The sequence below is a fragment of the Bactrocera oleae genome, chromosome 2, assembly GCF_042242935.1.
Source record: "Bactrocera oleae isolate idBacOlea1 chromosome 2, idBacOlea1, whole genome shotgun sequence".
Lineage (NCBI taxonomy): Eukaryota > Metazoa > Arthropoda > Insecta > Diptera > Tephritidae > Bactrocera > Bactrocera oleae.
Window position 1 is genome coordinate 36,984,983 of NC_091536.1, and position 19,124 is coordinate 37,004,106.

Genomic DNA, 19,124 nt, shown 5'->3' on the forward strand with positions numbered 1-19,124 from the left:
CACTTAAATATTGAGGAACATAAAGAGGTCAAAGGCTTCTTGGCAAAATTTAACCACATTTTTTTTAAGGAAGGAAATCAGCTAACTTTTAGACACAAAATAAAACATAAAATCAAAACCGTGCACGAAGACCATATCTATACATACCGATATCCGGTAGTGCACAATGCGGAAGTAGACAGGCAAATAGCGGAAATGCTTGAGCAAAAGATTATTTGCCATAGCGATTCTCCGTACTCTGCACCGCTATGGGTTGTGCCTAAGAAACCGGAACAATCAGGGAAAACAGTTGAGAGATGGAGAATAGTTTTCGACTTTCGTAAGTTAAACACAGTAACGATAGACAATAGATACCCGATCCCGTACATGGATGAAATCTTGGACAAGCAAGGTAAATGTATGTACTTCTCCACTTTGGATTTAGCGCAGGGTTTCCACCAAATCGAGATGGACCCAGCTGACAGAAATAAAACCGCATTTTCTACGCAAGGAGGGCATTACGAGCTCTTGCGTATGCCATTTGGGCTGAAAAACGCCCCAGCCACATTCCAAAGGCTGATGAACACAGTATTGGAAGGGTTGATTGGTAAAAATTGCATGGTGTATCTAGATGATATTGTGAACACCACGTCACTTCAGGAGCATATCGAATCACTCGATAAAGTTTTCCAAAGACTGTCTGATGCTAATCTTAAAGTACAGCTTATCAAGTGTGAATTTTTTAAACATGAAACAGAGTTTTTGGGGCACGTAGTAACCCCATCAGGCATAAAGCCAAACCCGAATAAAATAAGGCGATTTTAGATTATCCTGTACCTCAAACGGAAAAAGAGATCAAAAAGTTTTTGGGTTTGGCGGGTTTTTATCGCAAATTCATTAAAAACTTTGCAAAAATTACCAAACCGCTAACAAACTGTTTAAAAAAAGGTAATATGGTAAACGCCCAAGACAAAGAATATTTAAATGCTGTTGATAACATTAAAATTTTGATAACTGAAGATCCTATATTAGTATACCCAAATTACGAAAAGCCATTTACGCTAACTACAGACGCTTCTAACGTCGCCTTGGGTGCAGTGTTAAGCCAACAAAGTCACCCTATTTGCTTTGCGAGTCGCACTCTGAATGAGCATGAGCTTCACTACTCTACCACAGAAAAAGAGCTGTTAGCTATGGTTTGGGCCACTAAATACTTCAGACCATATTTGTATGGTAGGAAATTTACTATCAACAGCGATCATAGACCACTTCAATGGTTGCATAACTTGAAGGAACCAAATGCAAAACTGCAAAGCTGGAAGATACGCCTCAATGAGTATGATTTCGACGTGAAATACATTCCGGGTAGGGAAAATCACGTTGCCGATGCGTTATCACGCATAAAAATAGAGGAATGCAATGCTGAGGAAGCCGAAATCGCCTCAAATTGTGCAACAACCCATTCGGCACAGGAAGATAACGAAAGTTATGTCCACATAACAGAATGGCCGTTAAATTTATTTAAAAATCAAGTAAAGCTAATTAGGGGAAATGAAAATAGCTGTGAAACGCTAAAAATTTTTAGTAATAATCTTGTTTTAATAACTTACAAAAAACTAACGCCAGAATACACAAAAGAAATCATTAAAACATATCTATTAAGAAAGAGAACCGTTATATACATGCCAAACGATAACGACTTTCTGCAGTTCCAAAATATTTATAAAAGCTTGATAACTAGTAGCAGAAATAGAACTTATAGGACAAATAAAGAATTAAAAAACATTTTAGAATATTTCGAATTCAAATCCATTGTTACAGAAATCCATTTAAATGGACTACACTACAATATTATTATCCAAACTACCTCAAAGAAATTTCAAATATTATTAATAGTTGCGAGCTATGTAATCACTGTAAAAGTGACCACATTGCAAACAAACTACCATTCAAAGTTACGCCTCCGGTATATGAAATCAGAGAAAAATATGTTATAGACTTTTGGAAGTGGAATAATGAATTTTATTTGACTTGTATTGATTTATTTTCCAAATTTGCCATGGTAGAGAACGTAAAATCATTAAATTGACTTGAAAGTAAGAGAGCGCTATTGAAAGTATTTAATACTATGGGACCCCCTAAGATTATGAAGGTTGACCAAGATCAAGGCCTAAATAACATAAACATCAAACAATGGTGTGATCAATTAAACATAAAAGTTGAAGTAACAACAGGCAAAACAGGCATAGGCGATATTGAGCGTTTGCATAAAACCCTCAATGAGAAATTGAGAATAATAAATACATCGGAAGACAAAGAATTGAAATATTTGGAAATAGAACAAGTAATTTTTACCTATAACCACACAATTATTCACTCGACTACTGGGGAAGTTCTATATAAAATATTTTCTAATAAAGAGCCACCAAAATATGACCTGCAAGCAGTCAAACAAAAAAAGAATTGAAAATATTAATAAATACAGACAAAAAAAAGTTATCGATACTAATTTTGTAAATACGGAAAATTCAAGAAAAAGATTAGATAAGATATGTAATCCATTTAGACAAGTAAGATTTTCAAAAACAAAAGAAGATGGGGAGCATCATATTGTAAAATTTAAAAACCAAAAAGTCAGAAAGTATAAAAACCAGTTCAAAAGAAAAAATATTGAAGAAATGAAATTTGTTTATTAATTTGAGCTTCATCTTTTTGTTATTTCCATATTACCTAAATAACATAAGCAATATTAACCAATCATCATCATAGTAACCTACAAAAAATAAACACGTTAAAAAAAAAAAAAAAAAATATTGTAGGTCGTTTTCTAAAGTATATATTTAAAACTAAATAACAAAATCGAATACGAACAAATATGTATTAAATCTAAATGTCAGTACTCTAATTAAGAAATATGGTCATCAATCAATCAAATCAATATTAGCACTGTACCTTTGGTGAGTTTTGTGTGTTCTCTATATTTTTACATTTATATATTTGTATTTATAAACATATGTATATACATATGTGTATATATTTATATATATTTACTGTTTTTTTTTTTTTTTTGAGTCACTGCACCATTTTTGAAATTTTTTGCCTTAGTTTGCACACTTTGTTACTTTTTTGTTGTACCACTGCACTGGACTTTGTTGTTATATGCATATCTTTTGTTAACTCAATTTGGTTTTTTTGTGTGTTTTTGTTTCTTTGTCAGCACTATAATTATTTATTGTGTTTCTTAACACAGTTTTTTCCAAAGGTGCCTTTAGGTAAGGCTCGAAGGAGCATGAATAAATTAGACACTCTCACTAAGTATTGTTAACAAAAACGCCCGTTTAATTTGTATACATAAGCTTAATAAATTTTTCTTTATTAACGCTTAGGTTTAAATTAATTATAAAATATTTATAATGCGTTTGCAAACGCTGTACGAGTAGAAATACGGATCGAAAACAGGGAACGTTGAAAGCTGAAGCCGTTGAATCCGATTAGGCGCAAAGATGAGCCAAACTGAGATCGATGTGGTGCTTAGGCGCGTTGACGAAAGGAATTAGATGTAGCGCGCAGGATTGTAGTTGGCGAAAAAACCAATAAAGGCAGCAAGCAGAAACCGTGTTGACTGACGTGTATATTCGAATGATGTGTGTGCGATGATCTCGTCTTTTTTGTTAAGTTGCTGTGTGGTGTGTCATCATGTGTAGTGTTCTCAAAAGTTGAATGTGGTGTGGTGCGTCTGTGAGTGTTTTCAGGCGTGGTGCGTTACAATAGGGTGCGCCAGTTTTTAACGGAGTGTGGTGTGTTTATTTACTGAGGCTTAGCTCATGTAAACAATAATATATGTAATATATTTTATTCTAAATCTTTACATAAAAATAAAATATTATTATATAGATCGAAATTTAGTTTTTGAATGTATAGACTTCTTAAATAAATTATTTGATGCAGTACCAATATCTTTAAAGTATAAAATACGATATATATTGTGGCGAACACGAATACCAGAACAAATCAGAATCGACAATAAACTGCCAGAAGCAACTAGACAGCGAATTCGTAGTTACCAGAATGTCCTGGTAGCGCACTTTTGTTAAAAATTTACTATATAAGGGCTGCCGGATTGTGCAGCAGGGACAGTTTTCATTAGAGTGTTGCCGTGTGAAGAGCAATTAAGCTATAAGCAATAAGTTGTGAACTCGAATATCGAGCAATAAGTGTTAAGTTGTTGGAATTAGAAATAAGGATAAGTTTATAGCCATTAAATTGGGACTTTTATTCAAAAATCCAGTGATCGAAGTCAATAGTGAGTTTTACTTAGACGATTTATTGAGAAATCCGTTACAATTGGTGTCAGAAGTGGGATTGTCAAATAAATTCTCAAGGTGATTATAATTTGAAAATGGCCAAGTTTAACGGTCTGAAGATTCCACAACTGAAAAATGAGCTGAAGCAACGTGGATTGGCGACAAATGGATTAAAAACTGAACACAATCACGGTTGAGAGAGTCCATGGAGACGGAAAACATTAATGTTGAGGAATATTTCTTTCACATGGAATTAGAGGAAGAGACAACAAAGGTAGAAGAAAAGGAAGAGGATATGTCCCTACAAATGCCGCAGTTAGAAACGCGATTGTCAACGCATTTGGAAGAGCAGTTCGCAGCGTAGGATGCACGTATATCAGCACAGGTGTCCTCACAGTTGAAAAAGCAGGATGCACGGATATCGCAGGTGACCTCGCAAATAGCAAAAGTGTCCTCACAGCTTTTTGAGCTTCAATTCGAAAAAACGACGCTAAAGATAAAAGGATCTGCAGCGGAGATATTACAGACCATTCCAAACTGCGAGACGAGTAGTTATGAAACGTTGATGGGTGCATTAGAAAGACGGTATGGTAGTGAGCACAGGAAGCTGATCTTTCAAATCGAGTTGCGAAATCGCCGCCAGAAAGCCAAGGAATCTCTGCAGGAGTTTTGTACAGAGATTGAGAGGTTAGCTCACTTAGCTTATGCACATAAATCCATGGAATACATCGAGGACACGTAAATTCAGACTTTCGTCAATGGAATACGAGATAACAGTAAACGCTTCGCTGCATTAGCATGTCCAAAATTGACGTTTTCAGAAACCATTTCGTATGCTCTGACATAGGAAACTGCATCTCTGCTTTGCAAACAAACATTTAAAGCTCACAAAGTAGAAATAGAGGAACACACTTGGGTGAACCAATTACGTGAAAAAATTGACAACATGCAGAAACCACTGGAAAAATCTACGGAAGCGCATAAGAAGCTTAAATGCTTCAACTGCGGAAAAAATGGCCATATTGCACGCAACTGTAACCAGTCCAATAATCTAGTTGGACGTAAACGCAAAGCTGAGGAAGATCAAGCAAATGTCAAATCAAATCGGTAACGTTGCCGTTAGTGGATGCGTAGACGGTAAAAAGCGCATACTGACTGTGGAAACGGGCGCATCACATTCCATAATTCGATCTGATCTGGTTGAGAAAGAAGTGAGACGGTTAGCTGGGACAAAGTTGCGTACTGCAACTGGAGAAGATACCCTAGTTCTCGGAAAGGTAACGTTCGAGATCGTAACTAGAAAGGTAGCCGTGTTACACAATTTTATAGTAAGCCATAATTGGAGTAGACTTTCTAGCGAATCAGTGGAAGTACCACTTATGTTCGGTTACGGTAATAAGTACAACGTTGGACGAGTGATAACAACAGAGAGCCAGCAGATTCCACCAACATCAGACTGGGATCCGGAGAAACTACGGAAATGTCAGCAAGAGGATCCAGATTTGAAAAGTGTAATACACGGATTGGAGATGAATAAACGTCCACCGAGGGAAGAAATAGCTGCAGAAAGCCCAGTCGCAAAGACTTATTGGACACAATGGAATAGTTTGAAGTAAGTGTCTGGACACAAAGGGCCGCGGGCCAGAAGTCATGTTCAGATGAAGAAGTACAATTCAGGTGCGCCGTTTGAGCGAGTAGCCATAGATGTAGCTGGTCCATTTCCTATCAGTAAATTAGGAAACAGGTATGTTTGGTAGTCATGGACTATTCCAGCAAATGGCCAGAGGTATACGCAATTCCTAACCAAGAGGCAGGAACAGTAGCGGATGCATTCATCAACAATTGGGTATCGAGATATGGTGTTTCAATAGAATTACATTCTGACCAAGGGAGACATTTTGATGCAGCTCTAATACAGGAGATATCCCAGAAGCTGGGTATCCGGAAAACCGGTACAACTGCACTACATCTGCAGTCCGATGGCATGGTAGAACGATTCAATCGAACTTTGGAAGGACATTTGAGGAAAGTTGTGGACAAGTATCAAAAAGATTGGGATACCCATATATCCTTGTTCCTGATGGCTTATAGGTCTGCTGTATATTAAACAACGGGGCAGACTCCAGCAAGGGTAATTTTTGGTAATGAACTTCGACTACCGATTGATTTAAAATTTGGAATTAACGCCAACGGAGGAAGGAATACTAAGGAATTCAATAGCATTCTAGAAGACGAGATGAGGGATATACATATATGCTATGGTGAGACAGCGCACCAAAATTATGAGCGATAAGATGAAAGCAAAATACGACAATGCAATAAACTCCGAGGGTTTTATTGAAGGCGATTGGGTATTGCTATTTAATCCACAACGAAAGAAAGGGTTATCTCCCAAATTACAGTGTAATTGGGAAGGACCATACCATGTTATTAAATGACTCAATGATGTAGTGTAACGCATACAGACCATTGGAAGACCAAGGAATAAAATGAAGATGGTTTATCTGGAACGGCTTGCACGTTTGGTACCGCAAATATGTCTAATCGGGACGATCAGACTTAGGTAGAGGGCAGTGTGGCGAACACGAATACCAGAACAAATCAGAATCGACGATAAACTGCCAAAAGCAACTAGACAGCAAATTCGTAGTTGCCAGAAAGTTCTAGTAGCGAATTTTTGTTAAAAATTTACTTTATAAGGGCTGCCGGACTGTGCAGCAGGGACAGTTCTAATTAGAGGGTTGCCGTGTGAAGAGCAATTAAGCTTTAAGCAATAAGTTGTGAACTCGAATATCGAGCAATAAGTGTTAAGTTGTTGGAATTAGATATAAAGATAAGTTTATAGCCATTAAATTGGGATTTTTATTCAACAATCCAGTGATCGAACTCAAAAGTGAGTTATAGTTAGACGATTTATCGAGAAATCCTTTACAATATATTCTCTTCCTTAAAAGTAGTTTAAAATTAGCTTACGCAACACTGTTACGCATTGTTCAATAGCAATACTGGCATCACATATAAATATTTTTGACATGGACGGACTTATTTTTAAAAGGTGAGTTGTTTTTAAGTATTGTTTTTAATATAATTATTATATTTGTATAAATTTATAAAACTTGTCTTCAGGTTAGTTGAATAAGCATATTCCGAATTTCATATGGGTGCTTAATTGAACCTTACGATTTACTGTGAAAAATATTTATTTTTTACCACAGTTAAAATCAGGCATATACCTATATAAAATATATATTAATTATTCTGGAATTTGCTAATAATAATCGGTCCTTTTAGAATATGTAAAAAAATTAGCTGATTTTATTTTGAATAAAACTATGGTTTTACATAAAACCAATATTTTTGGCACAGTTTTTTCATAAATTAAAAGATAACAGCAATATGCAACCATTTTCCATCCATCGGCCATCTTGGATTTCAAAAGAAACTCACCCGCAACAGTTGCCGCAACAAAAGTGTTAGTGTATGAACCAGCTCTAATATTGTACTCATAAAATTTTATTATTAACATTATTGCCTGTGGAATTAAGTTGTAAATAGTAATTCGAACGTATTTATCACGTGCATGGTGATTATTAATTCTATTTAATAGGAGTGAAAATATAACTTACTTATCAATAATATAAAGTTAGGAACATTTTTCTAAAAATGCAAAATAGTGCTGGGCTTGAAGATTTACGTTTTCTTATGAAAGCACGGTGTCTGGAAGCTTACATTGTGCCGACTGAGGATTCCCATCAAAATGAGTATATTTCTCCTCATGATGCGCGAAGAGCTTTTATCAGTGGATTTAATGGATCGGCTGGTACTGCTGTTGTGACTTCGAATAAAGCATTGATGTGGACAGACGGAAGATACTATCAACAAGCAGAAAAGGAAATGGATTCTAATTGGGAACTTATGAAGGATGGATTACCCTCTACACCAACTATTGGAAAGTGGATTTGCGATAATACACCTAACGGCAGTAGCATTGGTGTTGACCCTAAGCTTTTTTCTTATCGACAATGGAAGCCTATTCAAAAGGAGTTGAAATCTGCGGGTGAGCGCTAATAGATAAAACAACTTCTTTAAAAATAACTGCTGCGATACCAGATAGAAAATCTAGGGAAAACTTTAGTACAACGACCCAGGCTTTCAGGGATAAAATGGGTATGGGCGGATAGAGGAGATCCTCCAGACCAAGAATATATACACATATAGCCGCGGGAAACCTATGGTTTTCGAGATATTTTGGTTTAAAGTTCAAAATTTCGACTATTTTAAGTACGAATTTGGGTCGGCTTTAGAATAACGTCCCACGCTTTCGTGGATAAAATGGGTATGGGCGGATAGAGGAGATCCTCCAGATCAAGAATATATATAGATATAGCCGCGGGAAACTTATAGTTTTCGAGATATTTACGTTTAAAGTTGAAAATTTCAACTATTTAAAGTACTTATTTTTGCGATTTAAAATGAATTATACACTTATATTTTTCACTTTTATATCCACTAACACTTGACTAATTCGTTTTTAGAAATTTTTTTTATATTAAATGCTGCAAAAATAGCTTTATTTCAATATTTAAATCATTCTTCAATTTTATTAATTTTACCAGGGTTATTTTTTTGAAGCGCGGCCGAAGGCCGCCAACGCAAAAAGGAGTTCTGCGCAAAAAAACCTTGATACACCCCGGTGTTGGATCGACCAGGCTTATTTTTTTGAAGCGCGGCCGAAGGCCGCCAACGCAAAAAGAAAGTTCTGCGCGAAATATATTTTGATACACCCCGGTGTTGGACTGAACAGGGTTATTTTTTTTAAGCGCGGCCGAAGGCCGCCAACGCAAAAAGAAGTTCTACAAGAAAAAAGTAATATTGTCATAGAGGGTATAACATAATACTTAACATCAATGCTTTGTAATAGTTTATTTCTCTAGGTTTTGGATTCCTGTATTTGGGGTATTATCTGTTTAAATTTCTTTCAGTTCAATTACAAAAGATGTCGATAAGGTAACACTGGTTATTTCAAATTTTGCAACCCTTTTGTTATTGTCAGAATTAATAGAATTTAACAATAATTTAATTATTGAATTAAACTATTTTTGCATTATATAATGTAAAATAAATGTGTACAAACGAATTAGTGAAGTGTTAGTGTATATAAAAGTGGAAAATATAAGTGTATAACTCATTCGAAATGGGAAAAATGCGTACTTTAAATAGTCGAAATTTTGAACTTTAAACCCAAATATCTCGAAAACTATAAGTTTCCCGCGGCTATATCTGCATATATTCTTGATCTGGAGGATCTCCTCTCCGCCCATACCTATTTTATTCCCGAAAGCGTGGGACGTTATACTAAAGTTTTCACGAATTCGATTTCAAATGAATTATACACTTATATTTTCCACTTTTAGATCCACACTTCACTAATTGTTAAATTCTATTAATTCTGACAATAACAAAAGGGTTGCAAAATTTCCATGTAACCAGTGTTACCTTATTGACATTTTTGTAATTGAACTGAAAGAAATTAAAACAGATAATACCCCAAATACAGGAATCCAATACCTAGAGAAATAAACTATTACAAAGCATTGATGTTAAGTATTATGTTATACCCTCTATGACAATTTTACATTTTTTGGGTGGGCTTTAGTTTAGCATCCCACGATTTCAGGGTTAAGAGGGGTATGGTTGGTTAGAGGAGATTCTCCAGATCACGAATATATATAATTATTGCCGCCGGAAACTAATAGTTTTCGAGATATTTGCATTTTAAGTTGAAAATTTCACAAATTTTATTTTACAATTTCTCGATTTATGGTTATCTTTTCTACATATTTATTTTTTTTATTAAATATTTAAGTATTTGCTTTAAATAAGCATTTAATTTTTACACATTTTCGTTATATGAACAATTACAAATGGGTTCCCTATTGACAGTTAACAAGTGTTGCCATATCTATTATATATAAATATATATATATCAGAGAACGTATATCGTGCGGAAAGAAGTTTGACGCGATTAAATTATGAACACCCCGGTGTTGAAACGACCAGGGTTATATTTTTAAAGCGCGGCCGAAGGCCGTCAGTGCAGAAAGGAGTTTGACGCGATTGAATTATTAACACCCCGGTGTTGGACCGACCAAGGTTATTTTTTTGAAGTGCGGCCGAAGGCCGCCAGTGCAAATAAGAAATTTTAACAAAAAAAAGTAATGTTAAAAAGGGTATATCACTCTCTATAAACTTCAATTTTTATTAAGGATAATTATAATAACTGAAGATTTTGAAAATTTGATATATGAATACATATGGCGTAAACATATAACAAATCAGCATCATGATCCATTTGTGAAATTATCAGATGCAATAAAACATACGTTTAAGCCATAAAACCTTTTTCTTTTATTAAAATGGAAAATTAAGTTCATAATATTTTATAGAGGGTGATAGGGTTTTTGTTAATTTATTTTGATTGCTTTCATTCGTTTGGATACGGCAACACTTATAACCTAACAACATGGAACCCATTTGTTATTGTTCATATTACGAAAATTGTGTAAAAATAAAATGCTTATTTAAAGCAAATATTTAAATATCTAATATAAAATAAATATGTAGAAACATTGTAGTGAAGTGTTAGTGTGTAATAAGTGCATAATATAAAAGAAGAGTTAACCTTAAATCGAGAAATTGTAAAATAAAATTTGTGAAATTTTCACTTAAAATGCAAATATCTCGAAAACTTTTCCGGCGGCAATAATTATATAATATATATTCGTGATCTGGAGAATCTCCTCTATCCAACCATACCCTTCTTAACCCTGAAATGGTGGGATGCTAAACTAAAGTTTTCCCCATTTTTTTGTAGAACTTCTTTTTGCGTTGGTGGCCTTCGTCCGCGCTTCAAAAAAAAAATAACCCTGGTCGGTCCAACACCGGGGTGTATCAAAATATTTTTCGCGCAGAACTTCTTTTTGCGTTGGGGGCCTTCGGCCGCGCTTTAAAAAAATAACCCTGGTCGGTCCAACACCGGGGTGTATCAAGGTTTTTTGCGCAGAACTCCTTTTTGCGTTGGCAGCTTTCGGCCGCGCTTCAAAAAAATAACCCTGGTCGATCCAACCCCGGGGTGTACCAAAGTTTTTACGCGCACAAATTCTTTTTGCGTTGTTTCCTGTATCTAGGGTACAGCATGGAACCCATTTGTTATTGTTCATATTACGAAAATTGTGTAAAAATAAAATGCTTATTTAAAGCAAATATTGAAATATTTAGTATAAAAAAAATATGAAGAAACATTGTAGTGAAGTGTTAGTGTGTAATAAGTGCATAATATAAAAGAAACGTTAACCATAAATCGAGAAATTGTAAAATAAAATTTGTGAAATTTTCAAGTTAAAATGCAAAAATGTCTAAAACTATAAGTTTCCGGCGGCAATAATTATATATATTCGTGATCTGGAGAATCTCCTCTATCCAACCATAGCCCTCTCAACCCTGAAATCGTGCGATGCTAAACTAAAGTTTTCCCGAAAATATGTTATGATATAAAAGTTTAAAATATTAGGGCAAAATTTATAAATCGGAAAACAGGGGGAAAACTTTAGAATACTGTCCCAGGATTTCGGTAATAAAATCGGTATGGGTGGATAGAAGAGATCCTCCAGATCAAGAATATGGTAAATGTATAGTTTAGGTCCCCCAACTAAGGAGGCCTCAGAAATGAAATTTCTTTTTTTTTTTTAAATCGGTTTATTTTTACGCAAAGATTACAAATCCGTTAGCGGAAAGTGAATTTTTCAATAATTTACAAATATATTTAACGCACTTTGCACATATTTTTCACGTCACTTAGTTGTTGTAGCGGCAAAATTCTGCAGAATTCAGATCATTTAGCTGTAATTACCAGTTCAGCGAATTAAATTTTTTCTTGTGAAAAAAAAAAATTAAGAAATGTAACAGTAACAATATAGTATGGACGAATATCGGAGATTGTCGAACTCCTTTCCGCACTGGCGGCATTTGTCCGCGCTTCAAAACAATAACTCTGGTCGGTCCAACACCGAGGCGTTCAGAATTCAATAACGTCAAACTCCTTACCGTATTGGCGGCCTTTGGCCGCGCTTCAAAAAATATCCCTGTCCTGTCCAACACCGGGGTGTTCATCGCTCCTTTGCACCGAACTCCTTTCAGTAGGGGAAAAAATAAAAATTAATTTTAATGTATCACATTTTTTATTTTTATTGCAATTGTATTTAAAAAATCTAAAAACCGTTTTCTTTTTGGTTAAAAAAAAATTAAATTATTGAAAAATTCACTTTCCGCTCACGGATTTGTAATATTTGCGTCAAAATAAGATGATTTAAAAAAAAAATAATTTTTGAGGCCTCCTTAGTTGGGGACCTAAACTGTACATTTACTAAGAATTTAAATAAATATAGCCGCGAGAAACATTTAGAGATATTTGCGTTTAAAGGTGAAAAATTCAAATATTTAAAGTATCTCGTTTGTACATATTCATTTTACATTATAAAGAGCAAAAATAGCTTTATTTCAATATATAACTTATTGTTCAATTCTATTACTGCACACAATAACAAAAGAGTTGCAAAAGGACAAATAAGGACCAGAGTTACCTTATCGGCATCTATTGTAAATGAACTGAAAGAAATAAAGAAAACAAATTATACCCCAAATAAAATATTAAGAAATTATTCCAATATAATAAAACAAAATTGTGTACCTTGTTTAAAAAGTAGTAGTGGTAATATCCGATAGAGAACATTCATTTTAAAAATGATGTTATACCCTCTATGACAATATTATTGTTTCGCCTAGAACTCCTGTTTGCAATGGCGCCTTCCTCAATTGAAGGAAAATACTTAAGTGTTCCTATGACAGTCGGGTCAACGTAACCAGAGCGGACACGATTATGGGGTATCATATATCCTATATTTGGGGTATCATCTTTCTGTTTTATTTTATATTCTTAGTTTGCAAAATATGTTAGTATTATAACACTGGTTATATGTCATTTTGCAACCCCTTTCATTATTTGAATTCAAAGAATTGAACATTAAGTTAAATATTGAATCAAAGCTCTTTGTGCACTATATAATGTAAAATAAATGTGCACAAACGAATTAGTAAAGTGTTAGTCGACTTAAAAGTGAAAAATATAAGTGTAAAATTCATTTTAAATCGAAAAAATATTTTAACTTTAAATAGTTGAAATTTTCATCGTTAAACGCAAATATCCCGAAAACTATAAGTTTCCCGCGCTATATCAATATATATTCTTGTTTTGAAGGACCCCCTCTATCTGCCAATACCCATTTTATTCTAAAGCCGACCCAAAAAAGGTACTATAATAGTTGAGTTTTTGAACAATAAATGCAAATACCCAACAATTTTAGAATAGCATTCCCCGAATACAGGGTTAAAGTAGGTATGTACGTATAGAGGAGGTTCTCCAGATTAAGAAAATATATATATAATGTTTTCACAGACTTACGGTGTTTGAGATATTTGCATTAAAAGTTTGAAAATAAATTATTTAAAGTGTTTTTACAAATTTATTTAATATTAAATTATGCAAAAATAATTTTCATTCACCATTTAATATACATTGTGACCAGAAAGTTTCCTTAAAATTGTTATATAAACTGCCCGCGCTGCATATTTTTCAGCACTGTTTTTTTGTTAAGTTGGTAGTACTGCCCTTAATTACTATGCGATTTTTACAATGGAAAAATATATTGAACAAAGAATTTGCGGAATCGTTCCGAATGTTACAAAATACTTATGGTGAATCTATTTTCTCGAAAACCCAAATCTACGACTACATACCGATCAAACACACGTGTATGTCGTGTAAGGCCACCTAAAGATAAAATGCCAGAGTCTGATTTTTATTGCCTATTATAAATTGCGAATTAGACGACGACCTTCAGGCGAGAACTCTTTTTTCGGTCTTCTTCTGAATATACCTTGAGCAAAAAGCAAAGAGAAAATAGTTTGCAACTTATGGAAAATAGTAACTAATTAGGTAAATGAAAAAGAATATATTTAATTTTTCAAAAACTGATTTGTCGATGAACTGTTTCCATTCTCTTCAGAAATTTTTATTATCCTCATGAATTCTCTAAATGGTTCAAGAACCCAAACATGTGATTTTGTGAAGCTAACATATGCCAAAACAAATATATGTATAGCCACATAAAAGGCAATATATTTGACATGCGTTCGATCGGTATGTGCGCAAGTGAGAATTACTCGTGAATGGGCTGGTGTGCATACGAATCCATGTTAGTGAAAATTTTCGATTTTCTTCAATCGGTGTTCACACTGCGTCTGCGTAGTGTATGGGCTTGTATTCGCACAATTGGTTATTTGGAAAAAGTGACAAAATTAAAGTGGAATTGAAAAGATACAAATAAATGCTGGGATAATATATTGTCCAAATACAGTCAAATATATAAAAATGCTGTTATAATAAATTTATAGGCGAATTATAAAGAGTACAACTCATTTCCCATAACAGCCGGTTTTAAGCTACCGGAATTGACCCGGATTTTATCCGGCCAGGGTTGCTCCGTATCCTCCTGACCCGTGCTGGCATCGAGTCCAACCCGGGCCCCGAGGAATTCTTCTGCTGCATTTGCGCGAAAAGGCTCCATCCAAACTCCACCTCGGTTAGATGCAACACATGTAATGGATGGAGCCATCTTAAGACCTGTTCTGGCCTTAAGACTCATAAGGAGTGATCCACGAGTTACGTGGCCCCATGCTGCCAACGCACAACTACGACATCTGGCTCAACGGCTGTGCAATCTTCCCCATGTTCGCACACTTCGTCGCCACTCTAGTCGGGTGGCCAACAAGGGATCTCCTCCAATCCTCGTGCCAGAACCACTTCGAAACTCCTGGTTCCTCGCACAGTCTGTTCTCGGACTCCAGAGCAAAATCGAGGAGAAAGTTGCATTTATGAGCCGGCAATGTGTATCAATAGTTGTGCAGGTTTCAACGTTTTACGTAAGGATCGCGAGCGAGATAATGGTGAAGGCTTAGTCTTCATACTGCACAACACCGTGCAATATCGTCTAATCAATGGTGACATCGACCGCAGAGTTACTACCCTAGAATGTCAGTGTATAGCTATCCGTTCAGGCCATGTCGAGCTCGAGATGTTTAATATATACATCCCCCCAGTTGCATGTTGCCCAACGGGATATCACTTGAACATAGGTGCGCTAGTTTGTGGTGAAAACCGTTTGATGCTAGGCGACTTTAACGCGCACTACGATCTTTGGCACTGCTGTCTGTCCAACGATCGTAGGGGAATTGAGCTAGCGGAACAGATAGACGATTCGACACCTGTAATAACTCGCAAGGTATCATCGCCAACGGTGGTCTGATAAATAACATAACCTGGCGACGTATGCTAACTCTCGCATCAGAGCACTTGCCTATAACTATCTCAATCGAGAAACCTCGCGATTTTATTTCTGTGGACAACCGCACTTTTGTTAACTTTAGCAAAGCTAACTAGGTCGGCTTCACAGAATTTACCGAGAGCAACTTCGCCGCACTACCCATTCCTACGGACATCATCGTTGGCCGCTACCGCTCGCTTTATACGGGTGGAAGAATTTCAGAACTCCGCCCTCATTTCCCAGCCGAAACAGTTGTATTAGCCAACGATCCCTGTGATTCCCGAATTAGGGATCTCAATTTGGAGATTCGGCAAATAATAAACCAATATAATCGGACGAAATGGGTAGAGCTTTCGACTACTCAAGGCCTTGTCTAATCCGAGGAAACATGACGACCGGTTTGAAATTCAATTCGATGGCCATGCCTTCTCGAACCCGAGGGAGTGCGCGAGCTATTTCAGCAGGCAATTCTCACTGCACCATTCGGAAGACAAGACCATCGATGTGTTACCCGACGGCTGCGCCAAATGCCAAAAGACTGCGCGCCACTTACTTTCACCGATGGGAGGGTTCAGAGTGTTATCCACAAGGCAAAATCGTCCAAATCCATTAGCCCTGATGAAGTAAAAATGCTGATGCTAAAACATATAAGCTCGACGAGAGTAAGCTATCTCACCAAGGACCACAAGCTGTCGCTGACCACTTTTCTAATACCCGATGTGTGGAAAGTCGGAAGAGTGGTCCCACTACTGAAACCTGGGAACCCGCGAACAAAGGTGAGTCTTTTCGTCCGATAACTCTCCTGTAGTGAAGACACTTGAGGCCTTGCTACTCCCTACATTCACTCACCACCTGAGGCTACCAGTCCACCAGCATGGCTTCAGAAAAGTGCACAGCGCCAATAAGTGTCATAACCGCCCAGATACTTCATGGCGTAAACCAGAAGCCACCCTGTGAGAGGACGATCCGTTGGACATATCATAAGCTTTTGACACAGTCAATTATGCAACGCTACTCGAGGACATCAAACCATCCACGCTCCCTCCAGTCCTAAAGAGGTGGACTATGAACTATCTGAGCGGTCGGCATTTATCCGAACTGTTTCGAAGTCAAAATTCCAAGCTGAGAAGAATTAAACAGGGGGTTCCGCAGGGTGGTGTCCTCTTACCGCTACAGTTTACCTTCTACATCTTGAAACTCCCCCAACCACCAGATGGAATTTCCATGACCTCGTACGCTGACGACTGCACGATATTGACTTCGGGCAATGGAATCGATGGCATGTGCTCGAAAGTAAACGAAATCTAAACATTACAGTCGATGGCGTTTAATTCCGATGGTCAATAACCCTAAAATTTTAAGTAATAAATTTGACAGCTTATTCTCTTTCACTCCTCATACGACCGCGATAACTGCCGGCAGCTCATGGGGAAGAGACAAAGAAACGTTGTTGTTGTTGTTGTAACGGTTACTTAGTCCCCGTTTGGGTGATAAATTCCAGATTCGTTGTCGTCGAGGCCATCTAACGGGAGGCCCAGGAAACGAGCTATTTCGACGGGGTCGGACGATAGGGAGAAGGGTGTTAGATGGGTGGGGTTTGTTGGGCATGCAAAGAGGTGGTTAGTGTCATGCGGAGACTCATTTCACGCAGGACATGTGTTTAGTATGCCGGGGTCTATTCTGGATAAGTAGGAGTTTAACCTGCTACAATATCCGGAACGAAGTTGCGCGAGGGTCACTCTGGTTTCGCGAGGCAACTCGAGCTCTATGTCTGCTATGGGTGGTGGTTTGACTCCTATTACGTCATTCACTGAGAGGGAGTCTGTGAAGGTGTTGATGGCTCCACTGTGAATGGCGGTCAGTGTCTGTCTGAAGTTCGTTGCGTCCGAAGTCCGGTCGGGGTACTGTCTAATGTCGTCGACGTAGTCAAGGAAAGACCATTTGATGTTCCTAGGAGGCGGCTCCGCTACAGTCAGGCGACTACAGGGGTGGTTTCTACGAAAACACCCCAGTAGAAACTGCTTGGAGAGGAGTTCGTTGTGTTCCTTAACCGGAAGCATACGGGCCTCACTATGTAGGTGTTCGATTGGAGACATCAAGAGGTATCCCGTGATAGTTCGGAGTGCAGTGTTCTGACAGGTCTGAAGCTTCTTCTGCGTGTCACTGCATCCAGGCGACCATAGAATAGAATATAATAGATAGTGATTGAGGTATGCACCGCGACCTATGGTCTATTGTGCCCTCCCCTAAGTCACAGCGACTCATCTAGCCCTAGCGTATTGATGAACTCCAATATACTGCTAGGCGCCAATGAGGCGATGCGATCACTGTTTGGAAACATGGATCCCACGGCCTTGACTCTACGTCTGCAGACAGCTGTGCAGTCCATTAGTAGGTGTTCTGGGGTTTCCGACTCCATGTCGCAGAACCGGCAGTTTGCAGAGGAGACCAAGCCCATGTTAAATAAATGCTTGTTAAGCCTGCAATGTCCGGTGTAGAACCCGACCAGAAGTCGAAATTTGTTCCTCGGGAGATTGGTAACGGTTTTAAACCGTCTGAGGTTATAGCTCCCCAGTAGCAACTTGGCATGGCGCATGCCTTGGAGGAGTTGCCAGTGTCTCTCCCTGCCTGCCAGTGTCTCTCCTCTCTACGGCACAGCTCCTTAATAGTATGTGGACCCACCGCTACGCACGGTTCTGGTCCTACCATGTTTGTAGAGGCTGCAGAGCGGGCCAACTCGTCAGCAAGTTCACTTCCTGCTATACCCCTGAGACCAGGCACCCAGATGAGGTGCACACTGTTGAAACATGATAGGCTGTTCAGCCGTTCTATACACTCCTGCACTAGTAGCGATTTGACCTCAAAAGCCGAGATTGCTTTAAGTGCTGCCTGACTATCGCTGAGTATGGCCATGCTCTTATTGCGATAGTCGCGTTGGAGGTTTATTTCTACACACCGACTTATAGCATATACCTCCGCCTGGAATATGCTAGGAAAACTTCCCATGGGAATGGAGAGTTAAGTGCGTGGTCCTGCGACCCCTGCGCCAATCCCCTCCGCCGTTTTCGAGCCGTCGGTGTACCACTTGATAGTACTGTTCCTTAGTAGTAGGTCCAGCGTGGAATCGTTCCATTCTGCCTTACTGCCAAGGGTAACCCTGAACTTCCTAGTGAAGCTTACTGTTTTGGTAATACTGTCCCTTGGAAGAAGGGCCAGTGGCATTGCGTCACTTATGGCCTTCATCTGCTGGGACGAGATTACCTTCCCTTTGACAGACCCTTCTGCTGAAATTTGAAGCAAGGTCTGTTTGGCCGTCTGCTCGATCACTATATGTAGCGGTGTCAGCTCCAGCATTACTTCCAGTGCTGCAGTCGGACACGTACGCATCGCGCCCGACGCGCAG

General features: G+C 37.7%; 1 protein-coding gene across 1 annotated transcript; it reads left to right on the forward strand.

The window, feature by feature from the left end:
* Positions 1-7,946: 7,946 nt before the first annotated feature.
* On the forward strand, positions 7,947-8,351 carry LOC138858881 (xaa-Pro aminopeptidase ApepP-like). Its single transcript, XM_070112934.1, has one exon. The coding sequence runs from the start codon at positions 7,947-7,949 to the stop codon at positions 8,349-8,351; it is 405 nt and encodes a 134-aa protein (XP_069969035.1).
* The last annotated feature ends 10,773 nt before the right edge of the window (positions 8,352-19,124 follow it).